This window comes from Cynocephalus volans, chromosome 9 (assembly GCF_027409185.1).
Source record: "Cynocephalus volans isolate mCynVol1 chromosome 9, mCynVol1.pri, whole genome shotgun sequence".
Lineage (NCBI taxonomy): Eukaryota > Metazoa > Chordata > Mammalia > Dermoptera > Cynocephalidae > Cynocephalus > Cynocephalus volans.
This window is the reverse complement of record NC_084468.1, coordinates 71,815,643-71,840,089: the sequence shown is the minus strand read 5'-3', so window position 1 is coordinate 71,840,089 and position 24,447 is coordinate 71,815,643. Positions and strand designations below refer to the sequence as shown.

Genomic DNA, 24,447 nt, shown 5'->3' with positions numbered 1-24,447 from the left:
ATTAGACTTGTCCAAGAGACAAGATTTCATAATAGCTATAGGTTCAATAAACCAACAACTGTAAAACTATCATGGAAAAGAGTCTCAATAAAAAAATGGTCTGATTGGAAGAGAGCTAAATACATTATTTAAAAATGACTCATTTGCTGAGAAAGCAGAAAGGCAGGATGTGAAGAAGAGTTTCACGTAAATGTTTTCCTGCGTTTATCTGATTAGATAAAACATCAAAGACTGGCTGTTATGTAAGGAATACCTCTCTGGTCATGGGGGGCATGTACCACACGTCACAGACGATGGCCCAGCTGGTCATCATTCGAAGCAGGTAGCTCACCATGTTGTACTTACTACTGTTCCAAAATGCATCACCAAACTGGGGGTTATACTGATAAGAAACAGAAAAAAATGCATCCCAGTTATGAACTAAGTGGTGGCTTCTCTTATCCCTCTCAGTGTTTTCAAGGTGATAGGCCAAATATTTCTATCAGACCCCTAGAAAAAGTCAAGTTACTTCGCTTGACAAATCAGGCCAGCTAACTCTTCCGACTTGAGCTGGCTGCTTTTCTAACTAGAGATCCAGAGAGCTGCAACAAGAGAGTTATTTATATCTCTTGACTATTAAATATCTTTCTCCACACTTACCTGGAAGGTTGATGAAAGTAGGAGCAGTATCTGTTTTGCTTATCATTATGTCTTCAATACGTAAGACAGGCTTGGTACACAGAGACCCAGTACATATCTATATACAGTCATCCCTCGGTATCTGTGGAAGATTGGTTCTAGGACTTCCCTTGGATACCAAAATCAGCAAATGCTCAAGTCCTTGATAAAAAATTGCACAGTACTTGTGTATACCTTGTGTGCATACTCCCATGTACTTTAAATCATCTCTAGATTACTTATAATACCTAATTCAGTGTAAATGCTGTGTAAATAGTTGTTATGCCATATTGTATTTTCACATATTCTCTTTTATTGTGCATTGTTATTTTTTTATTTTTTTTAACGAGTATTTTCAGTTGGTGGTTGGCTGAATCTGCATGTGCGGAACGTGCAGACACAGCGAGCTGACTGTATTTATGTAAGCAGAGAGAGAATGAGAAAGCAAATGAGGCAAAATGTAAAGAACTGGTGAATCTGAGTGAAGAGTACACAAGTGTTCCTCATTCAAGCAAATTTTAAGTTTGAAAGTATGTTAAAATAATCAATCCAATGTCCTTTTTTTTTTTTTGATATCTGTTTTACCTTAATTGCAACTGGATGTATGGTTCCTCCAATTTCAAAGCTTCCCTTTTTAAACATCATGACTGAAGTATTATTGATGCAGGTTCCTGCAGGAGGGTAGAAGGGGGAGTGAATATTTTTAAAGGTAGTCATTTTTTAAACAAATTTAAAAAGGAATTATTTTGATATGAAATAATTTTAAATTATCAAAGTTACAGACATTTCACAAATAAGTCCCTGCTTAAGTAGTAATCTGACAGTTCTAAGTGGGATTAATAAACTTTTACTTCATTATTAAGCACTTTATGGGTACAACTTCTTCACAATAGGTGAGAATTTCAATACATTTAAAACATGACCCTCAAAAAGTCATGGACAATACTTTTCTGAGTTCATTGCCCAGAAATGACTTTTAAAATCCAAAAGGTACCATGACTTCCATCAAATCTCAAAAGGAAATTAAAAGCTCAGAGAAGGTCATCCCATTCCAATAGGACATGGACTAAGAATGCCAATTCTAGAACTATTCTATTCCTCATATACTTCGGTTGGTTTGTTGTTATCAACTGTATTTTGGTATGCAGTCCTTCTTCTTACCTTCAGGAAAAATTAATATGGGTAATTTTTTCTTATCAGCAATATGTTCTTTTAGTCTGAAGAAAAAGAATAAAAATTCTACCTTTAAAAAGAGAAAGGTAGAAGTCCTTTTTGGTATTCTTTATACTCTACTAGCACAAATATAATTGTAAAGCAATGAGGAAAAAAGAAATAAGATGTAAGTGAAGGAAATAAACTCAAGTTGTTCCCTTTCTAAAAAAGTATAAGGAGATTTGCACTATTTCAATTTCTCTAACTTCAAAGACAGTGATTTTCAGTGCCTTCTGCCTACTGTTAAAAAAGAATACTGAACAGTCATGTGACATGAGCTTTGCACCCTTCTCCATGTACTTACATTTCCTCATCTGAAAAATGGGAACACTGATTGCTGGACCTGTCTGCATGATGACCATTAAGTATAGGAAGACTCTTTAAGTGAATGGGGCTGAACTTTTCCTATTAAATACATACCATAAAGCTGAGAATGACTGACATTCTTCCCGGCTTACATCCTGTCCTCCTGGCAGCCATCCCTAGATTAACCAGCTCTGCTCACCAGAAGCTGTTAGGGCTGAGACACAGAGACTGCAGCTGCCAGAGTGTCCCATTGCTAAATAATCTCAAGATGAGAAATAGTTTTTCCAACCTGAAGCATATTTCAACAAGTACTTCTCAATTTACTCTTAAGAGCATGAGCCACCTTAGTATTTATAGAAGCAATGACCAGTGTGCCTTAACTTAAAGGCCTCAAGCAAAAAGCTATTTCCCAACAAAGGTTTCTGGTAGCTCATCTCTACCCTCAACCTAGCGGTTCCTTCTCCTCCTGTTTCATCAAGAACATTAGCTCTGCCTCTTGCTGGATTTAAGTGATAGCAGTCATTCAGCAAATATTTAATCAACTACTATTTATTCAGCAAACAGTTATCAATTATTTAACCTTCAAGGTAGTAATTTTTAACTTCAAAAATTTAGTGACTGGACTAATCTAAATCATAGCAATATAGACACACAGGCCTCCTAATCCCATCATATATCCCATATCATTACAGAATTAAATTATTTAAAAATCTCACTAAGACAGGTGATACACCAGAAAAATTCAACTACAAATAGAGCTCTGTGTGTTTTAGTTTTGATCCTCAGTGCTGCTCTGCCCTCTTTGGCAGGAAGGCCTAAATGTAGCAGCTTTTATGCTACCCCAACAAATACTGAGTAATCTCACTGCTTACCTCTGAGTAACTAGGTGTCGATCCTTCATTTCTGAGCGTTCAAACCAGACATGTGGACAAGCCTTGACCATAGCTCTCTGAATAATTCCCATCAATCCACCATGAACCTGGCCAACCTAGAAGTATCACAAGAAAAAGAGAAAAATGTAAAGGCACAACTGTCCAAAGAAGGCTTTTTTTTTTTTTTTTTTTTTAATTACCAGTAAATTCCTATTCCCCACTCAGAGATAAGGTTGGCCTTCTTCAACTGACTGGAGTTCTTAGTCTGATCAAAGGACTTGAAAGGCCAAATGTAAGTAAGAAGTATTATTGAATAGCACCTTTAAATTTTAAGTTACCTTGCTGCACTAGCTATCCTCTAGCTTCAAAAAGCTGAGGTTCTTCAACTTACTCAAGATTAGAGAAATGTAAATTAAAACTACACTGAAATACCATTTCAAACCCAACAGATTGAAAAAGATTCTAAAGTTTGACAGTATGCTCTGAGGCAAGGCTACGGGAAACAGTCACCCTCATACTCACATTGTTTTGGGGGAAGGAGGGGAGATTACAGCACCAATGTAAGGAAATTTGGCAACATCTATCAAAATTACATACACATTCATCCTTCACACCCCCATGAACAGTGTTTCAAGGTGTTTGGTTTTACTGTGGGCTTTGTGGTTTGTTGCTGGGTTTGGGGGCTGTGGCAAGGACTGAGAAAGGCAATGTAGTATAAACATCTGCCGTTCTTACTAGTTCCTCATTAAAAAGCCAGATTTTGTTTAATTGCATTTAACTCTCTGAAGGAAGAGAGATATAAATGGCTGGCTAAGGGATCTACACAACTCTAAAGAGGAAGATTTTAACATTACAAAGTGTTATCAAGCATTGGCAGCAATTTTAGAAGCATAAGAGAATCAACTTTACAAAGTCCTATCAAACTCAAGCATGTCTATCTACATTTTAGTGAGTTAATTTTTTACTATCTTAAATATAATGGCTATTTTCTTTTCTTTACTTGCACTATATATTCCTCATGTAAATATATTATATAACTTACATAGCTGCAATAGTATAGCCCAGTCAAATTTCTAATATAAAACTAACTTCCTAATTTGTAACAAAATGAAAAGTTTGAGCAATGCACTGAAATATCAATGAGCTGCTCTTACCATAGCATAACATCCATCCGTTGCCAAGATCAAAACATCTATTGGAGAGGTATGGTTGGCAACACAAATACCTCCCTTCTGAGGTCTATACTGCCTGTAATTAAAAACAATGGTAAATACTAAGCCATGAAAAATGGTCTCTATTATGCAGAACAGCATATAAAGACTCATCCTATTTTTTTAAGTATATTTTAAAAAACAGTTTGGAGGCACATGGGCTCATCTTTAAAAGTAGGTAGAAGGATGGGAGTGGGGTAAGGGGTTCATGACTCTCCGTTTATAATATGTAAGTTTTTCTTATTTTAACTATTTTCACTAGCATTTTCATATTATTATCATCTTCACAAGTATGACTTTTAGTGGCTTCAAGGTGATCCACAGAGAAAATTTACCATAGTTTTCTTCCTCCTATCCCTCTAGATGAAAGGTCAGAAAACTTTTCCTAACAAAAACCAGATAGTAAATTGTTTAGGCTTTTCATGCCAGACAATTCCTGTCACAATTACTCAACTCTGCTGCTATGGCATAAAAGCAGCCACAGGCAATATGTAAGTGGATGAGTATGGATGTGTTCCAATAAAACTTTATTTACAAAAAACATATGGCAGGCCAGATTTGGCTTACAGGCCCATAGTTTATGTTTGCCGATCTCTACTCTAAAGTTAAAGCAGCATTTGTTTGGGTTTATACAGAGAAGAAAGGGAGCCAAATACATAATGACTTTAGCATATTTTCCTTAAAATGAAAAGCAATCCTATAATAAATTATGAATTCCCCTCTATGGGATTAAAGTGCCTTTTCTGCAGAAGGTGTCTCCTCTGACCACGCTTCTGCCATAGCATTTTATTTTACTCCTTGCCTTGAAACTCATAGTCCAATCACAAAATCATATATCTTAAAATTCTTAAGAGGCCTTTTATGTGGGTAACTCATGGTAAAGCCAAATGGTTAAATGTTTCCCTTATACAAATGAGACAGAAAGACTCAATCAGTAAAAAAGAAAAGCTTGTTCTAAAACTTTTTAAATGATGTTATGTTTTAAAAAATAAAATCGACTTGACAGAAAAGTATTTCAAAAGCCATCAAAATCACTTTCACTTAGCTAATAACTTTCCTTAGCTACACTTATTCTATATGACTAAGGGATGAGAGAAAACAACTTCTTTCAATTTACATGGAAGTAGAAAATCAAATAAAGACTATGACAATAAAGTGAGCAGAATTCAAACAAGAGGGTTGAGACCATAAATCTAATGCAATGTGTAGGAATCAAGCAAATATTCTCTTTGCGGACACAGCTAAGAAAAAAGAAAATCCTATTTATAGCTGGAAACATTTCACCTATTGTCTGGCAACTACCAACCAGTTTTGTTTTAAGGCTCAGTTGTAGAATTTTAGAGGTGGCAGGATGGGACTAGAAAGCAGGCCTGCAGACTCCAAGTCTAGTCCTCTTTCCACCACACTAGAGGCCTGTCAGCTTCATCATTTTTAAATCAGACAGACCCAGCTCAAAATCTGCCACTTACTATGTGACCCTAAACAACTAATCCCAGAGCTTCCATTTCTTTACCTGTAAAGTGAGATAACAATCCCAATCTCCTAGGGATGACCTGTAGAAGTACAGGGCCTACACACTGTAAATGAACAATTACTAAACACAACTAGATGTTTATTATTTTCCTTCTGCAAATACACTGCTTTTTATAAAATGTTGTTGTGCTTATGTCTATGGCATCCTGAGAAACGGGCATGAGCACACTGGAAGTTGTCAGACTCACCTGCTTCCTCCCACCCACTTTCAATGCTGTCTTGTCAACCTCATGCTGTATTTACCTAGAGAAAGGCAGGCATGCAGCCAACAGACACTCACTTGTTATGGTAATGAATGGTACCAGAGAGGGCCCGAACACAGATCCGGCAGCAAGTCAGATGAACCAGCTCACTGAGCCGGTTTTTGAGGCTGAAGGAAAAAGAAAACATTTTACCGTGCAGTTCTGGGCAATCCTGAGAAACAAAACAATGGAAGCTTTAATGTGCTCTTTCACAACAGCATACTGTGTTCTATTCTATTGAACAAGCACAGTTCAATTCTTATAGTCTCATCAATGCATTTAGTATTAGATGGCAAAAGTTTACTAAGAGAATAGGACAAAACTCTAATGGAAAGTAGCTCCCACCCTACTAGAGTATTATGATAAATTCCTGAACAAAATAAGTTGAAGGTTCTTTGGTCTTGGCCTTATGAGCCTGCCAATACTATAGGACTCTTTTTTCCTTTGGGTTCTTTAGTCTATTTTATTTCTTCTCTTCATTTCCCCTTTGAAAAAACAACTTTTCAATTTACATTGAAGTGTAATGGAAAAGTAAACAAAGACTATGAAGATGAAGTGAACAGAATTCTAAGAAGTGGGTTGAGGCCATAAATTTAATGCAATACATAGGAATCAAACAAATATTCTCTTTGTGGACACAGCTAAGAAAAAGGACAATCCTGTTTACAGCTGAAAATATTTTACCTGCTGTCTGGCAGCTGCCCAACCAATGTAGTTCCTATAACCAGCAAACTGATCCCAATGAAAGCCAAGGTAACCCTGAAAAAGAAAAGGTAATACCAAAGTTAGTTGAATAGTAGGGAAAAAGAAAAATAATCTAGAAGTTCATAAATAATGAAATTGTAAATAAATTATAGACCATCCACAGTATGAAATATGATGCAACTATTTAAAGAGTTGGGTAAGTCTATAGATTCTGACATGGAAGAATGTTCTTTGATACACTTTGAAAGAAAAAAAGCAAAGTAAGCTTTGAAATAACATATTGAGTATGATTACCATTTTCAGAATAACAAGCACATACATTATGTCTGACTAGTCTATATGCAAAGAGAAGGCCTAGAAATTTGTTCATGAAACTGTCAAGTTCAATCCACGTAATCCTCAAAAGGTTAAGAGGGTCAAAGGGAATAAAATAAAGTCTTGCCTTTCTGCTCTTCTGAATCATTTTAATTTTTTCTACAATACACACGTTAACTTTTTGTATAAGAAAAAAGTTTTTAATGTTCTATAATTAAGTCACTTCAGGTTGAAAGTAGTTACCTTAATATTTTCATTGGGATACTTTTGTGTGGCATGGTTACAAAAGGAAATATTTTACAAAGCTCTGAAAATTATTTTAATAATAATTGGGTTGTTAATTGGGGTGGATCAAAAGTGTACAATTCAAATTTTTCTCAAAAGAATTTCAAATTTACAGAAAATGGCAAGAAAGTTATATTCAAAGGCTCTTTCACAATAAGAACACCAAAATAGATCATCACGTAGGAAACCTTTAATGCAAATATAACTGCTGTCCTTTTGTATAGTTCAAGATAACTCAGAAGTTATCAAACAAGATGACTGACAATATCGCTAATCTCCATACAGACACTTTCTCATTTTTGAAAAGTGCTTTTAATATACACTCCAATCACTTCAAAAAGAAAAAAAGTCATTTTTAGAAATCTGAATAGCATTACTGAAAACAAAAGGTTGAGATTTAAAATCTTTCAAAATAATGGGATTTAGTTAAGAGGAAAAAATCAACAGCTGAACTATATTTTACTAATAAGATTCTTTAAAACATTTTACTTAGTCAAATTGATATAGGAGGTGCTCAGTTTCCCTGGGCTTGAGTTACAGGACATGCTTCTGGATTACAAGCCACTCCCCAAGGTTTCAGGCTCCTCCTCTGGGCCTCCCCTAGAGGAAAGTTACTGTTGGTAGTTAGACCTATTTTCAGCACCGACACAGGGAAAATGAGACAAGGGGCTGGCTTATGCAAATCCAGTGGCTGGGCATGCTCAGTAGAGAGGGGTTATATAACCCTGGTGGCTGGGCATGCTCAACAAAGTGGAATTTATCCTCTGAATGACTTTCCACTAGCTGTGCAAGAGAGCACAGAATATTCTTGAATATGCCTGGTGCATGTGATAGGATTTGACCAATAAACATGCTCCAAGAAGAAACGAACTGAGCATGTGCAAGACTATGTTACATAACTGGGAACCCATCCCCTTCATTGAATATTCATTAGGTAGCAAAACCATAAAAGCCAAATCCCAGCAGAAGGCCGGGCTGTTGCTCACTCTCCTGGACACCCTGAACTCTGCCCGTGAAGTGTGTATTTCTTTCTTTTTGTATCAGACTTACTTTCAGCAAGCAGCTGCTCATTCTCTTGAGCCAGCCTGCACTCTGTACTGAACTTTAAATGGGTATTTCTTGCTTTTGTGTTAAACTTACTGTGGGCCCTGCTCAGCCTCTGGAGCTAGGTTACACTCTCTCTGTGAAACCTGTATCTCTTATGTGTATTAAATCTGTTCTTATTTTCTGCTATTGAATTCTTTCTTGTGGTGGAGTCAAGAACCTGGTAAGAGAACAGGGTAGGTTGAAGCTGACTATCAGGGCCCCCGGACCCTACCTCTGACATCAAAATAGAGAAAGCTGAGACTTTAGATTATCTCGATAAACCTCTCAAATCTAACCAGAGGCCCGTCTGTGTCTTCCTTCTAGTTCTCTGAAAAGCATTACCACATTTTGCTGAATGCAGGAGATATCCAGTAACCCTTTGCAGTTAAAGGACCACCACAGCAGTATCATAAGGACCCTGTGGGTTTGGGAAGCTACAGTAGCTGCCTGAGATCAATGGTCAGGAATAGTAACCATCTCCAGAGTCAAGCTGGTTTACTCCTGACATGTAACTGTCTTTACCTCCTAACCAGATATTTGCAGCACAAAATAGCTTATCTTAACCAATCGGAGGTTTTACACTAGATGATGATAAAACAGCAGCTAACACTATGTGTCAGGCAATATTCTAAGTATTTTTAATGCATTTAATCACCCCCAAAACTCTATAAATAGGCAACAATTTTATCATCCCCATTCTACAGATGAAGAAATTGAGGTGTAAAAAGGTTAAATAACTTACCCAAGGTGACACAGCCAACAAGCCACAGAGCCAGGATTTCAATCCAAGCATTCTGGCTTCAGAACCCATACCCCTAACTATTATACATACTATTCTGTGTCGCAGTACATTGTTATTTTTTTTAACATAGTAACATAGTATTTTGTTTGTTTGTTTGTGGGGTTCTTTGGCAGCTGGCCAATAGGGGGATCTGAACCCTTGACCCTGGTATTATCAACACAGCATTCTAATCAGCTGAACTAACTGGCCAGCACGAGTAGACTATTTTTTAAGGTAGAAAAAAATAGCTTAAGGAAGTAGTCTTAACCTAAGTGGGGAAACACCCCATCAATAAAACCTCTGAGCATGTACCCCCATCGTGATTAAGAATGATATACATATACTGCTGTACTGATATCACATACATCATAAAACATCTGCAAACATGAAGAATGTAATAAAGATTAAAAAAAATTTATGAATATTTTTATGTTTAAAATATAGTATTTTGGGGCTGGCCAGTTAGCTCAATTGGTTGAGCCGATAACTCCAAGGTCCACAGTTTAAGTCTTGTACTCGCCAAACACCAAAAAAAATAAATAAAAATAAAATAAAATATAGTATTTAAAAATTACATATATTAATGCTGCAAAATTTTTTTGTCCTCACTCACTCAAAATATTATTTTGAACTAGAGCAAATAATTATATTTTGAGTGAGAGCAAAGCTTTTGGAATATGCTTCTCTATAAATACCTTGTTAAGGTGCTAAATCTTCTTAAAGTCTTGGTTTAACATCTTTTGACAGTTATTTGTTGGATTCTTTAGATGATGAATTTTCATGTCAATCACTGATGCAATAACTAACCCATTATTTAATCTCACCAGTCAATTATTCAAAAGTTTTAAAATAATGTGTTGCCATCTTGTCCTAATGAGAATCACTTGTCCTACACATTAACTCTGAAGGCGCTACATTTTAACATTGGGTTAATGATTAACAATTGGGTTCAAAACTACTGAAACTTTTTATCTGCTAGATTAACATGCCAGAAAATTCAGTTTCCCAGTTTAAGTGAGCCAACATGTGAGTTCTCATAGATGACATGTTTTCAGCCACAATCCATTTTTTAAGAACTTTATTGAGATACAATTCACATACCATACAATTCACCCACTTAAAGAATACAATTCAATGGTTTTTTGGCATAGTCAGAGTTGCACAACCATCACCAGAATCAATTTTAGCACAATCTTTTTACATGCTTAATTTGTAGCAATTGCTTTTTTAAAAAGCATTTACAAAGCAATTCCTTCACACTGAAGAATATGTACTAAGAGTAGGAATCTTAATTCTGCCATTTTCTTTTTGCTGTTAGATGCTTACATTACTGGATCATCTTAAATCTGTGGTTTCTCTGCAAAAATCTTTTATGTTACTAATGTATTTTATGAGCGTTAGTTTAGTTTAAACTAGAAAAGAGAATCATAACACCATTTGCTGGGCCCCACAGCACAGTGAAAGCAAACCAACAACAAATGAGGGCACCTCAGTAAGTCCTCACTCCTCCCTCAGTTTACCTTGGATACTGATGGACCACGTGTGGATGCAAGAACTAATCCATCATTTAGAAGCTTCTAAAAAGTAAAAGCTCTAATATTTCCTTCCCGCACACCAATAGATAGTTTTGTGCATTACCAGAATACATGAATCCCACCTTGGGAGCAATGGCTTAAGGTTCAAGCAAAAGTGTATTTGAAACCCGGAATTTCACTTTGTTATCACAGCTGAAATGATTCCCAAAAGACATACTACGCACCAATGTCTGGACATTGGCAACAGAAGCAAAAGAAACAAAGAACTTTCTGGAGATCTGCATTTGCCTATACTTAAGCAATGCCTTCCCTTGTAATGAACCTGAATGAGGCAAGTATAGGCCCTCCTGGGAATGGTAAAGAGGTTTCAACTCATGCCAATTTTAGTTGGCTAATAGCAACTGCCTGGAAAGCTCTGTTGAGAGGATGCCAAGGACTGTCCAGGGAAATGAAGCAATATGATCAACAGCAATGTTGTGGCCGATACACCAGCCATTACCATGCTAAACAGATCTTGACCACTTACAGCTTCTCCCCACTACCCATTGTCTTCTACTCTTACATTCCACACCATGCTGCAGGGAAACTGGGTTTGAGGTTGCCTCCTCATCAGGCAACACTCGAACTTAGAAGCAGAAGGGGACCCAGGTGGAGAACTTTTAATAAGAGAAGTGAGTGATCATCCCGGAATTGGATGGAACAAACTCACTTCTGGATGGCTCTCAGGAATTTTTGTTCTCCTATGCAGCTACGAACTGCTACAGACCAGCAAAGAGAGGCAGTGGGTTCTGGTCAGCTGTTATAGTTTGGCTGACATTCTTTTTTCTAACTTCCCTTTTCTATCCATCCTCAAATTATCTATGACTGTAAGAGCAAAGTGGATCCAGATTGTAAGGTACATACTGAATTCTGAATACACACCTTCATTTATGAAAAACGTAAAAAGAGAATAGATACTTAATATATTCCTGCAGAGGTCACATTTGGTTTCCTAAATGGGAAGGGGTAGAATTAGTACCACAATACTCTTATGTGGCCATTATACACATGATTGAAAAAGAAAGCTGAACCACTTATACCATCAAATTATCAGGCAGGTGACTTACCTCAGAGGGAGTAGGATGCAGTAGCGTACTATGACGCCCAGCACCCACACCACAGTGAGCCGCGGACTAATGTACTGGAAGTTTATATTGGTTCTTGTGAGGAGATTCCATGACACTAGCTCCTCTGAGGAAAACCTCTGGGTCACTTCATCTTCCACAATGGCCTCCAATCCCTTCTTGGAGAAATAAAACACGTCAGACAGCTCAAAGTCCCTTCCTCGCAGACCAGAGAGCCCTTTTTCCATGGGTGACTCATCTCTTTGGATAATACCTTAAAAGAAAGCATCAGAACATGAGAAAATGCCATAGAACAGAAGAACAACTGACCAAAGGGGCAGTTTAACTGTGTAGAATACGGAAAACAAATAAATATGTTTAATGGGTGACGTGAAGCACATTTCAGAAATAAAAGACAAGGAAGAAGAGAGAAAAGAGGTGAAATCACTGTGTCTACACAATACAGCCTCTACCCAATGATTCCAGTTAACTATGGAGGAATTTTAGTTCTTCATAACCCTGTTGCTTAGGTTTCTTCCCTACATCCATTAGTGAAAGAACTCACAGAAACAAACTCTCCCCAAGTATAGATCTATCTAGACTGTGTAAAAATAAAAGACTTCTGTTCATCCTTAATAAAGGCCATAGTCAAAACACAAGCAAAATGGCAAAGGAAGGGGCTGGCTGGTTAGGTTAGCTCAGTCAGTTGGAGCACAGACTGATAACACCAGGCTCATGGGTTCAGATCCCATACCGGCCAGCCACCAAAAAAAAGGGCAAAAGACACACACCACAAATGGCAAAAGACACATACCACAAATGGCAAAAGATTGATGTTTTTAATATGTAATAATTTTTTAATAAGAAAAACACAGGCTCCTGCAGAAAAGTCAGTAAATTTCATGAACTGAATTCATAGAAGCAACATAGTTAATAAATGTATCAAAAAATGTTCACTAGTAATCAAAAAATGTAAAGTAGACAAAGATTAGCCAATTTACATTATCAAATCAGCAACTTTTTTTTTTTCTTTTAAAAGATGACCGATAAGGGGATCTTAACCCTTGACTTGGTGTTATCAGCATCATGCTCACCCAGTGAGCTAACCGGCAATCCCCTATATGGGATCCAAACCCGTGGCCTTGGTGTTATCAGCACCACACTCTCCCGAGTGAGCCAAGGGCCAGCCCAGAAACTTTTTTGTTTAATGATGGAGTTCAATGACTAAAATGATACAGGTACTCTCATATTCAACTTGTACAAGTGCGGAACTAGTAGAAATTTTGTCGAAATTGGTTTGTTATGAAAAGACCAAAAATAGTTTTGCTGATGATCAATAATTCCAATTTTAGGAATCTGTCATAAGAAAATAATCGGAAATGTAGGCAAAGGTGTTCACTGTACATTCTTCATTATAACCAATCCAGACAGGGAGATATAATGCATCCCTTAATAAATACTCTAATGGTAAGCAAAAAAAGACAGGATCTAAAATTATAGTTTAATCTAGCTCTGTGAAATATATATATATATATATATATACACATATGAAAAGTGTCAAGAAGAAAACATTAAGTGGTTATCTCTGGGCAATAGTATTAGATTTTCCTCTCTATACTGTTATTGTATTTTCCATAAAGAATATAACTCAGAGATTTTTTTAAATAGCATAAATTTTTGGAAATTGAAAAATGACTATTGCTACCCAGTTCTAACTACTAAATATGAATAATAAATGAGAAGGTCTTCAAAGAATAAAGAGTAGCTATACACACAGTAATATGACTATCCAATTTGTTCCTCTGGGGTGTGTAAAAAAGAAATTTACTTCCTACACTAGGCTACAAAGAAAAATCTTCTCTTTTGAGGTGGAGATTAAGATGTCAAATTCCCTGAAAGAAGATCCCCTTTCTTTCACTTTCCAGTTTACTAGGAAATTAATGAAGAAAGTAGAGAGTGTTATATTACGTATTCCCTGGAGAACTTATACATGTATCAATAGAAAGAGCTTGAATATTCCAGTTTTTTGTTTTTTTGAAGGAATGGCAGAATGATGCACTAGAGAAGAAAGGAAAGAAGACCTGGAGTCAGAATTCAAACTCTGTTAATGACAACCACCAACTGCATGAAGTGAGAGAGTGGGAAAATGTTTAGTTTCCTTACAATGCTGAGGTTTAGTGATTTAGGTTTTGTGTTTTTTGGTGAGTTTTATTTATTTTATATGTATATATATTTTTTGGTCCCACTTTCAAAGCTAATACCTAATCACCTTAAGAATTAGAGCAATAAGGTAAGCTCTTGAATGATCATGAGGTTATCTCTTCCAGTAGTCAAATCTAAGTGGTTTAACCTTTCTTCACAATCTCTGAAAAAGGTTTAATTAGTATTAGAGGATGAACCAAGACAGTGTTCCTACTGAATTACCCTCTTGCTTTACAGGCACTGAATTACCACTGGAGCAGTTACTCAATCCAAGTACTGGCCAATATTTAGCAATGCAAGAGTTTCATTATTTAGCAATATATAGATTTTTTTTTATGTCTAGGGGGGAAGAAAGAACAAGTTATTCAGTAAATCTCTGAATGAAATACAATGGGGGACAGCAGACTGCCCTTCTAAAAATAACCTTTTGCAAAAGGGCCAGCGATAAGAATGCAAATTCAAGTTGTATCATATTATTTAACTGAGCCAACAGAGAAGAGATCTGCAAAGAGAAGCCAGCCACCCTACCCCTACACACTTCATATGTAATATTTTCTCTACCCCTTGACCTAGTTTATTCTGTGTAATTCAAATAAAATGTAATTCCATTTTATGTTTTGGTCAAGCAACTTTCAGAAGTATGTGGGTAACTGCAATGCATCTAATTGACACAGGATTAATTTACAGACTATGTTAAGACATATAAAAAATTAAAGGGAAAAATTCAAAAAATTCAGAAAAAAAAATTGGCTAAGAATATGGCAAGCAATTTTTTAAAAGATAAGCCTTAATGACTAAACATTTGAAAAAATGTCCAGCCTCCCCATAATCAAAGAAATGCAAACTAAAATCACAATGAGATGCTCTTTCATACCCATAAGATTGATAAAAATTTTAAATTGGATAATATCAAGTATTGGCGAAGATGTGGAAAAACAAGAATGTAACCAGTACAACCATACTGGAAAACAACTTGGCACTGTCTAGTAAATTCAAAGACAACCAGAGCCTAGAAGCCAGCAATTCCACTCCTAGGTATACCTTAGAAAGATCTCTTTTTTTTAAATAATTTCAATGTACACAAAAGTTGCAACAATAGGTAACTTTACCCAGATTCACTAATTGCCAACATTTTGCCATATTTGCTTTATTGTTCTATCTCTATAAAGAGATATCTTAGAATACGTTGCAGACATCATGCTCTTTACCCCCAAATATTTCGGCATACATTTCCTTAGGACATAGAGATCCACCTATTCAACCACAGTACAATTATCAAAATCATAGTAGTTGACATTAACACAATATGAGTATGTAATCTATAGACCTTATTCAAACTTTGACAATCTTTCCAATAATATCCTTTATAGCAATATTTTTTCCCCCTGGGCCAGGATTCAACCCAGGATCATTCATACCTTACATTTTCATGTCGTCTTTTTAGTCTCCTTAAATATGGAAAGTTTCCTCAGTCTTCCTTTTTCCTTCAAGATATTGACATTTTTTAAAAGTACAGGCCATCTATTTTGTAGTATACCTCTGAATTTGGGTTGGTCTAATGTTTCTTCATGATTAAATGCAGGTTGTATACTTTTGGTGGTGATACTATGTAAGTAATGTTGTACCCTTCTCAGTGCATTACATCAGGAGTCACTAATGTTAGTTTGTCCCATGACTGAAGATATGCAACTTTGATCACTTGGTTTAAGGTGGTGCTTCCAGGTTTCTCCACATTAAGTCACTATTTTTCTCTTTAAGATTAACAAGTAGATACTTATTACCTATAAGTATCTATAAAGGGGAGATTGAGAGTATGTAAATATCCTGCTCCCAAGGGATATTTACAATATCAAACTTTGGATACTCAAACTTTCATCCATGGTATTACCATATATTGGTGATTTTTGCCTGAATGAATTGGTACTATGTGTTTTTTTAAATTTTTTGTATCACTCCTCAACCCTTCCACATTTATTATTTGGCATTTCACCTTAAAGAAGAACTCCTCCCTTATCCTCTCAGAGAGATTCTTATGAAATTATGCACCGCAGGCACATATAAGAACACTTTGCCACATTGTTTTCTATAGCAAAATAGTGGGAACACTCTAAGGTCCATTAAGGAGATAATAGATAAATGGATGGATATATACAGCGCATACCATACAGGAGTTAAAACAAGTTGGCTAGGACATTTACCAACTCAGATAATTCTCAAACATCAGAATACACAACAATCAGAATGAATGCAGAATGTTATGTGGAAGACAATATTTTTACAGAGTTTTAATAATGCAAAACAATAAATACTATGTATTAAGGATATATACATGTGTAGATGAAGTATGGAAATATGCATAAAAATAAGCATCTAAATAAGAGTAGTAGTTCCAAGGGGGTGGCAGGGTAATGGAATCAGGAAGGGATACACAGGGGAATTCAATTATTTATGTTTTACTTATTAAACTAAGTAGTGGATACACATGTGATATAACCAAAAAATTAAAATTAAAATTACGTGGAACTGACCCTTGTTCCTAAGATGAAGATTTATATTGTAAGAGAGCAGGTACCAGCTTGAGAGCTCTCTAATATTGGGCACACAATATTTGAAAATGGAACTTATAAGAAATTAGGTGTCAAAAGAAGCACTGTTGAAAATATAATGTTACTTCCTTTTGAGATATATTGACTATTGAGGGTCAGAATTACTGATCTAATTCACCTAAATATAAACTTCTGGCAGGAAAAAATATTCAGTTCAATCAACATATAAGGAACACTCACTATATTTCAGGAATCAAATTATAGGTTAGAAAGGAAGAGAGGAAATATTTCTTTTGCCACTTTAGAAATGTTGGTGAGTAGTCTTCAAAACATCAATATAAACATATCAGATTAACTAGCACAGATACAATTTACATTAATTTTATTGTCATTAAAACAACCCAGTTATTTTCAATAAATTAATCCTGATCTTTCAAAGCAATCCATAGCCTAAACTTGGAAAAAATCCTGATTTTAGGAAAAATGTCCTTTTATTTCACAAGTCAGTTTTTAAAGAGTAAATTCATAAGCATTTGAACTTTGTCCTTATACCAAATGCTTTGCCCAAGCCAACACAGTCCATGCTTGGATGAAAATAAAATTAGAACTCTATCTAATGCCAGAGATTAATTGCACAAGCTGGCCTATGCCCCTATGTCTTCAGCAAGTCACTCGTACATAAATAATACTTGATATGAGAGGCCTGAGGACATGGAGGTAGAAGTTAAAACCATCTCAAACATAATTAACTCTAAATTAGCTGAGTGAACTCTTGGAATAACTGCCCATTTATAAATCACACTAGTTTTTCTACTCCAGTTGTAAAGCAAGCTTTCTAAGCAAGCAATTAAGAAAATCAGAGTCTACTACAGACCAAGGAGGATACAGCAGCTTATATACAGATGTAGACCTTTAACCTACCAATAGCCTACATTCTAAAAGTCAGAAGTTCAGAGTTCAAAACACATTCTCTCATGGAAACCTTGTTTGACAGTCATGTGTTGCTTAATGATGGGGCTATGTTCTGAGAAATGTATCATTAGGTGGGTGTATTAGTCTGTTTGTGTTGCTATAACAGAAACACCTGAGACTGGGTAATTTATAAAGAACAAATAAACATTTGGCTTACGATTCTGGGACAGCTGTCTCTGGCATGGGCATCAGGCTGCTTCTACTCATGGTGGGAAGTGACAGGTAGCTGGCAGGTACAAGCAGATCACATGGCGAGAGGAAGCAAGAGAGAGGGGGGTGTGCCAGGGTCTTTTAAACAACCAGTTCTCATGGGAACTAATAGAGCGAGAACTCACTCACTATCCCTCCTCCCCCGGGGAGAGCATTAATCCATTCATGAGATCCATCCCCATGACTCAAACAGCTTCCAACACTGTCACATTGGGGATCAGATTTCCACATGAGTTTTGGGAGGACAAAACATCCAAACTCTATCAATGGGCAATTTCATTGTTTTGTGAACATCACAGAATACACTTACACAAACCCAGATGGTGGATAGCCTACTACACACCTAGGCTGTATGGTATAGCCTATCGCTCCTACATGAGCAATGTGTGTTTTGCTATGCCGTTATGACATATACTATGTCACTAGGCAATGGGAATTTCTCAGCTTCCTTATAATCTTATGGGACCACCAACATAAATGCAAGTCCTTCATTGACCGAAACATATCATTATGTGGCACATGACTATAGTCTGTCTGAGCAAGAACCCTACTCAATCATAAACCTAACTAACTCAAAAACATAGGTGATCATATAGTAGCAATAGCATGAAACAGAAAACTCTCAACGTGGCTTCTATGGGAAAATTTTTAAATCTGGTTTGGATTGACACAAATACACTTTCCCCATCCCACAGTGACTGGAGGAGGTACTGGTAATGTTCTATTTCTTGATCTAGATGAGAGATACATGAGTAAGTTCACTTTGGAAAATGCATAAAGTTCTACATTTATAATTTTACATTCTTGTTTATATATGTTATACTTCTATCCTCTTACCCAATTATTAAACAATTGGGCAGAGAGTTTACCTGTCCCAGCACCAACTATCAGTAGTGGTGTCCTTTTCCTGGCATGATGAACTCCTCTGAGGGGCTCAGCTCCTTGGCAAGGAAGCCAGGGCTATGTCCTTCCCTACCATCCCAACCTCCTTCCTGACCCATAAATGTGACCGGCCTGATTAAAGAAGAGCCTAATGTAAAGTAGTTATAACAACCAAGTATATGTTAGGATTGGGGAATGAGATTGTCCAGTGCTGCTGGAATTAAAGAAGAACAATAATATAGAATGCCAGTGGAGAGGCATGGCCCTTGCTCAAACAGTCACTTAGATGTGATCTTTATACCTCCTGAAATGCCAGTACCCAGGATGGATCCCAGAAACATACCACTGATCTCCATCTCGTTTGTCTACAATTCACTACATACACTAATATGTTATTTACTGCACCAACCACACAGTCGCCTAACTGCACAGATTTCCAGTCTACTTTTTGCCACCTTTGCTTGGAATAATTTAGCTGTAACATTGCAAGGCAAAGCTCTAGATATACCATGTCCAAACCATTCCCTGAGCCATTAGTCAAGTTTACAATTTCCAAGACATAAATTAGGCAATTTGGCTATGCTTATTTCACAGGGACTCCTCTGTGGTGCTGATCATCACTGCTTTCCTTCCTAAGTACTTTTTCAAAAATCTATTTTGTTATTATCAACTCAGTTGAGTATAATAATGTCTTTATGTTTATGTTTTAAAAAGTCCATGTTTTGAGATGCATACTGAAGTATGTAAAGATAAAAGGACATGATATCTGAAATTAGCTTTAAAATATTTCCCTAGAAGTATATCATTAAGAGGAGAATATGGAGAATATATTTCCCATTGCTTATTTGTATTTTCTAACTTTCTACATTGTTTATATACTCTTCTATAATTATTTTTTTTAATTAACAAAAAAATACTCCCACAAAGGAAAAGCTTAAAGAAAAAAGGATAGATGAAGCAAATGCAGCAAATTCTTGGTAACTGTTGAATTTGGGTGATGGGTACAAGGGGATTAATTGTATTATTCTCTCTCCCCTTAAAAAATGAATGCTATGTCTAAAAACGTACTTAAGATACTCATTGGAAAAGTCAATGTAGCTGGTAATTTCCTCATCTAAATCAAGCACATTCATTCTTTAATGCATTCATTCAGTTATTCATTTAGTGTAATAGTCCGTTTGTGTTGCTTATACACAGAACTGGGTGATTTGAAAGAAAACAAAATTTATTGCTTACAGTTTCAAAGGCTGGGAAGTCCAAAGTCCAAGAAACACATCTGGTGGTGGTGACAGTGACCCAGGGTCTCACATTTCAAGATGGTGGAAGCAGAGAGAGAAAAATTATTTGTGCTCACCTTTTCAAGCCCTCAAAACCCCACCCCTGACCACCATTATTAATCCATTCACTATAGCATGGTCCTACAATCTAATCACCTCTTCAAGGCTCCACCTTGCAATTACCAAAATAGGACTTCCCACCCTTAACAGTTACAATGGTGATTAAGTTTTGGGGAAGACATTCAACCCAAGGCAGTTAGTCAATATTATAGAGAGTGCCGGGCATCAGACCAGACACTAAGATATAAAGGAAAGGAAGAGTACTGAACTAACTCAGTGGTTCTCAAACATGGCTGCATACCAGAATTATCTGTGGAACCTTTAAAAAAAGATTCCAGGACCCAACCCCATATCTATTAAACTACAATGCCAATTATATTTAGAAAAATATATATGAATGGGGGAAAAAATTAGGGAAATACATCAAAATATTAGTATTTTCTGGGTAATAATATTGCTGTGGATTGAATCTCCCCCCACCAAACTCACTGAGGCTTAAATTGTGTCCCCCAAAGTTCCAGGTATTGGAAACTTGGACCCCACTGTAACTGTTGAGGGTGGGGAACCCTGTTATGGTCACCAAAAGGTGGGCCTTGAAGAGGCAATTAGACTGTAGGACCATGCCATAGTGAACAGATTAATAATAGTGGTCAGGAGCATGGTTCTGAGGGCTTTAAAAGGAGAGCACGTGAAAGTCTCTCTCTCTCTCTCTCTCTGCTCTGCCATTCTGCCATGTGAGAAGCCTGCATTACTGTAAAGCCATCACCAAAGAAGACCCTCACCAGATTATGTTCCCTGGACTTTGGACTTCCCAGCCTCTGAAACTGTAAGCAATAAATTTAATTTTCTTATAAATCACCCAGTTCTGGGTATTTCTGTTATAAGCAACAGAAACAGACTAATACAAGTATTTCATAGGGCTGATTTTTAATTTTCTTATTTATTATATTTCTGTAATGTTTAATTCTACTATAAAGTGTATATATTATTTTATATTGAGAAAAAAGTACTTACACAATGCTATTTTTTTTTTTTTTAACTATAATGAGGCCGGTTAGCTCAGTTGGTTAGAGCCCGGTGTTATAACAGCAAGGTCAAGGGTTTGGATCCCCATACCAGCCAGCCACCAAAAAAAAAAAAAAAAAAAAACAACCTATGAGGAGATACTACTATACAGCCACAGGAATGGCTAAAATTTAAATACTAAGTACTAGAGAGGCTATGGACCAACTAGAACTTTCATACACTGCTACTAAGAATATTCAAACATTTTAGAATAACACTTAGCAGTTTCTAATAAACTTAAACATATACTTGCTTAACCTATGGCCCAGATTTTCACAAGGATATCTGCACAACAGTGTTCATAGCAGCTTTATTCCTAATGGCTAAAAACTGGAAATAATTCAAATATCAATCAACATAATAATGAATGAACAGGGCCAGCCTGTGGTTCACTTGGGAGAGTGTGGTGCTGAAAACACCAAGGCCACGGGTTCAGATCCCTATATACAGATGGCTGGTTAGTTCACTTGGGAGAGCATGGTGCTGACAACACCAAATCAAGGGTTAAGATCCCCTTACCAGTCATCTTTAAAAAAAAATAAAATAAAATAATGATTGAACAAATTATTGGTATTTGTATAAAGAAATAATCCACAAAAATTATAAAAAAATCCACTGATTCATACAACCACATGGAGAAATCCCACGAATATTATTCTGAATGGAAAAAAACGGACACAGAGGACATACTGTATGAGTCTATTTATGTTGAAGTCAAAAAGAGGAAAAACTGATGATGACAGAATCAGGAGAGAAGAGGGACTAAGGGATGAAGGACATACATGGGGCAGGGGCTTGAGAGAACTTTGAGATTGTAGATACATTCCTTAGCTTGATCTGGGTGGTAATCACATAAAACCTATAAACACATAAAAATCGGTCTACCTGAATTGCTTGATATTTGTGCATTTAAATGTATGTAAATTACACCTCAATATTTTAAAAAGCAGAAAAAAATGTTACTTCTGAGTCTGTCAAATGTCTAGCTATAATCTCAATTAGAGGCTCTAACCAATCATACCTATCTTTCCCATATATATTTTAAAATCTTTCCTCCTAAACCAGAAGGCAACTGACATTTACTGAATGTTTCCTGATGCCAGGCTGTGTGCTACATCCTTGACACATACACTTATGTAATCCTCATAATCCTATGAGGTATTATATATTATCCCCAATTTACATATGAGGAAACTAAGGCTCAGAGGGGTTGGGTAATTTGCCCAGGACCACAGAGAATAAGGAATAGAGCTAGGATATGAAACCAAGTCTGTGACTCCAAAACCAAATGCTTTCTTGTACCTTAAAGCCTCAAGTTCCATGTCACTCTGTCCAACACTTACCCTTTGACAAACCCCAAATACATAAGACCTTTCCCATCAAAACATAAATTTAAATTTAAATTTAAAAAAAGATCTTTCCCATCAACTCTGCATCGCCCCCAGTTCTTCCTTGCTAAATATAAAGCCCTGACTAGCAGTTCTTCATAGTATTTCTCCTACCTTTGAGGGAAGAAAGAGAACTTTAACTGATACAGGAAAACTTATATGTGGCCCCATCCAACATTAATCTGGATATGCACTTGTCACTGGACCATCATTTCCAGAAAACTGTAACTCAAGTCACACTTTTTTTTTAACCTAGGCAGGAATCTTTTACAACCTGAAACATCCCTAATTTCCTCTCAGTGAGATCTCTGGACCTTCCCACAATAAACTAAGGAGAAAGGAAAAAAAAAAAAAAAAAAACCCCATTGGCAGTGGTTCACCCACTGGTTCCTCAGTTCTATAGTTCAGCCAGGTCCGAGTTGTTTGAGTAAGCTCTTCTGTCCAATGTATGACTCTGTAACATCAGTACACAGATATCCTGCCAGTTTCTTTACTCTTCAAGTTCTCTCCAAGGCAGAAGCAGCTTTCCTACACATCTTACAGATTAATCAAGGTTTAGAAAAGATAATCACCCTTAATTTGTTGGTGGTGTTACTGTCGTCAGATATATTCTCAAACCTTCTACCTCTTTTACATCTTCATAAACCTGCACTGTCATCCAGTCAAGGTTTGTAGAAAACAGCCTCTATCTCTTTTGGTCCAAAGAGCCATCTAACCCTGCTATATCCTCAGCCATGACTTCAGGTTTGAGTTCAAGGTCTTTGAGCTAAAGACAAATTGACCATGAAGCTAATAAGCTTAAGTCTCAGGGTCCAAATGTACACAGGCCCCTTCCAACATCCCACACCTAATTCCGTGTGGATCACTTTGTATTCCTTATTAAAGAGGGCCTCCAAATTGTATAAACGTCAAGCTTCCACAAAACCTGGATTTGCCCCACCTCTGAATCACACTGTCATTTTGTTGATAAAAACAACAGATCTATGTTAGACCATTCACCTCACCAATTATAATGATTCCAAGTGTTAGAACATTTTCTGCTTAATTTCACCTATTATTAATAATATTTTATCTATTTGGTGGTCATATTAGCAATGTACCAGTAAGAGGAGTTGCTACTGATTAGGCAGTTTTGTTGTTATTTTAAGTTTCAGGTTTCTCTAATCTCGAGTGTAGGGATTGGAGAGGAGGACAAATAGAAAATGTAAATACAGTGCAAAATGAAAAACTCCCCACAAAAAAGTTTCACAAGTTTCCCTGTAACAGCAACAAACACTGCATTATAAGAACTATAATAGGGTACATGATAGTCCCTGCTTATCCGCAGGGGACACATACCAAGACCCCCAGTGAATGCCTGAAACTGCAGATAGTACTGAACCTTATATATACAGTATTATGTTTTTTCCTGTAGATACATACCCATGATAAAGGTTAATTTATAAATTAGGCATAATAAGAGATTAGCAACAATAACTAATAATAAAATAGAACAATCATAACATACTGCAATAAAAGTTATGTGAATGGGGTCTCTCAAAATATCTTATTGTACTATACTATACTCCCCTATTTTTGGACTGCAGTTGACTTCAGGTAACTGAAACTGAAGAAAGTGAAATCACAGATAAGAGGGAACTACTGTACCATAGAACAGGTCCATAAAATAAAAAGGGAGGAAAAAATCAGCACAACTACCATGAGCTTTCAAATACATGAAACGTGTTCAAAATATATGCATCTCTCTTGGTTTTCCTAAGCACTGCTCAATAATGATGACTCAATCATGATTGCATAGTTTTTAAAAAAGCATTATAGTTATGAAACTACTCATGCTCCCCCAGCAATGTTGCCCTGGTTGGCACATTTAAGAATTACAATCAAAAATTTTTAAGGGTAAAGTTTACTTTGAATACCTGTATACTCCATTACTTAACCCAATTAAGAAAAACAAAACAGGGTCAGGGGAGACAGCCCACATATAATACAAAGTAAGAATTTA

At 36.4% G+C, this 24,447-nt stretch overlaps 1 protein-coding gene across 2 annotated transcripts in view; it reads right to left on the bottom strand.

Moving 5' to 3' along the window:
- The window catches only part of GPAT3 (glycerol-3-phosphate acyltransferase 3), a 54,604-nt gene that overhangs the window by 5,941 nt on the left and 24,216 nt on the right, over positions 1-24,447 (bottom strand). For both annotated transcript variants that reach the window (XM_063107734.1, XM_063107733.1), the window contains 8 exons: positions 11,847-12,117; positions 6,718-6,792; positions 6,072-6,161; positions 4,202-4,295; positions 3,048-3,163; positions 1,819-1,874; positions 1,243-1,328; positions 254-382 (listed from right to left, as the gene is read on the bottom strand). In XM_063107734.1, coding sequence (XP_062963804.1) covers positions 254-382; positions 1,243-1,328; positions 1,819-1,874; positions 3,048-3,163; positions 4,202-4,295; positions 6,072-6,161; positions 6,718-6,792; positions 11,847-12,117 — 917 coding nt within the window. The remainder of the gene's footprint in view (positions 1-253; positions 383-1,242; positions 1,329-1,818; positions 1,875-3,047; positions 3,164-4,201; positions 4,296-6,071; positions 6,162-6,717; positions 6,793-11,846; positions 12,118-24,447) is intronic.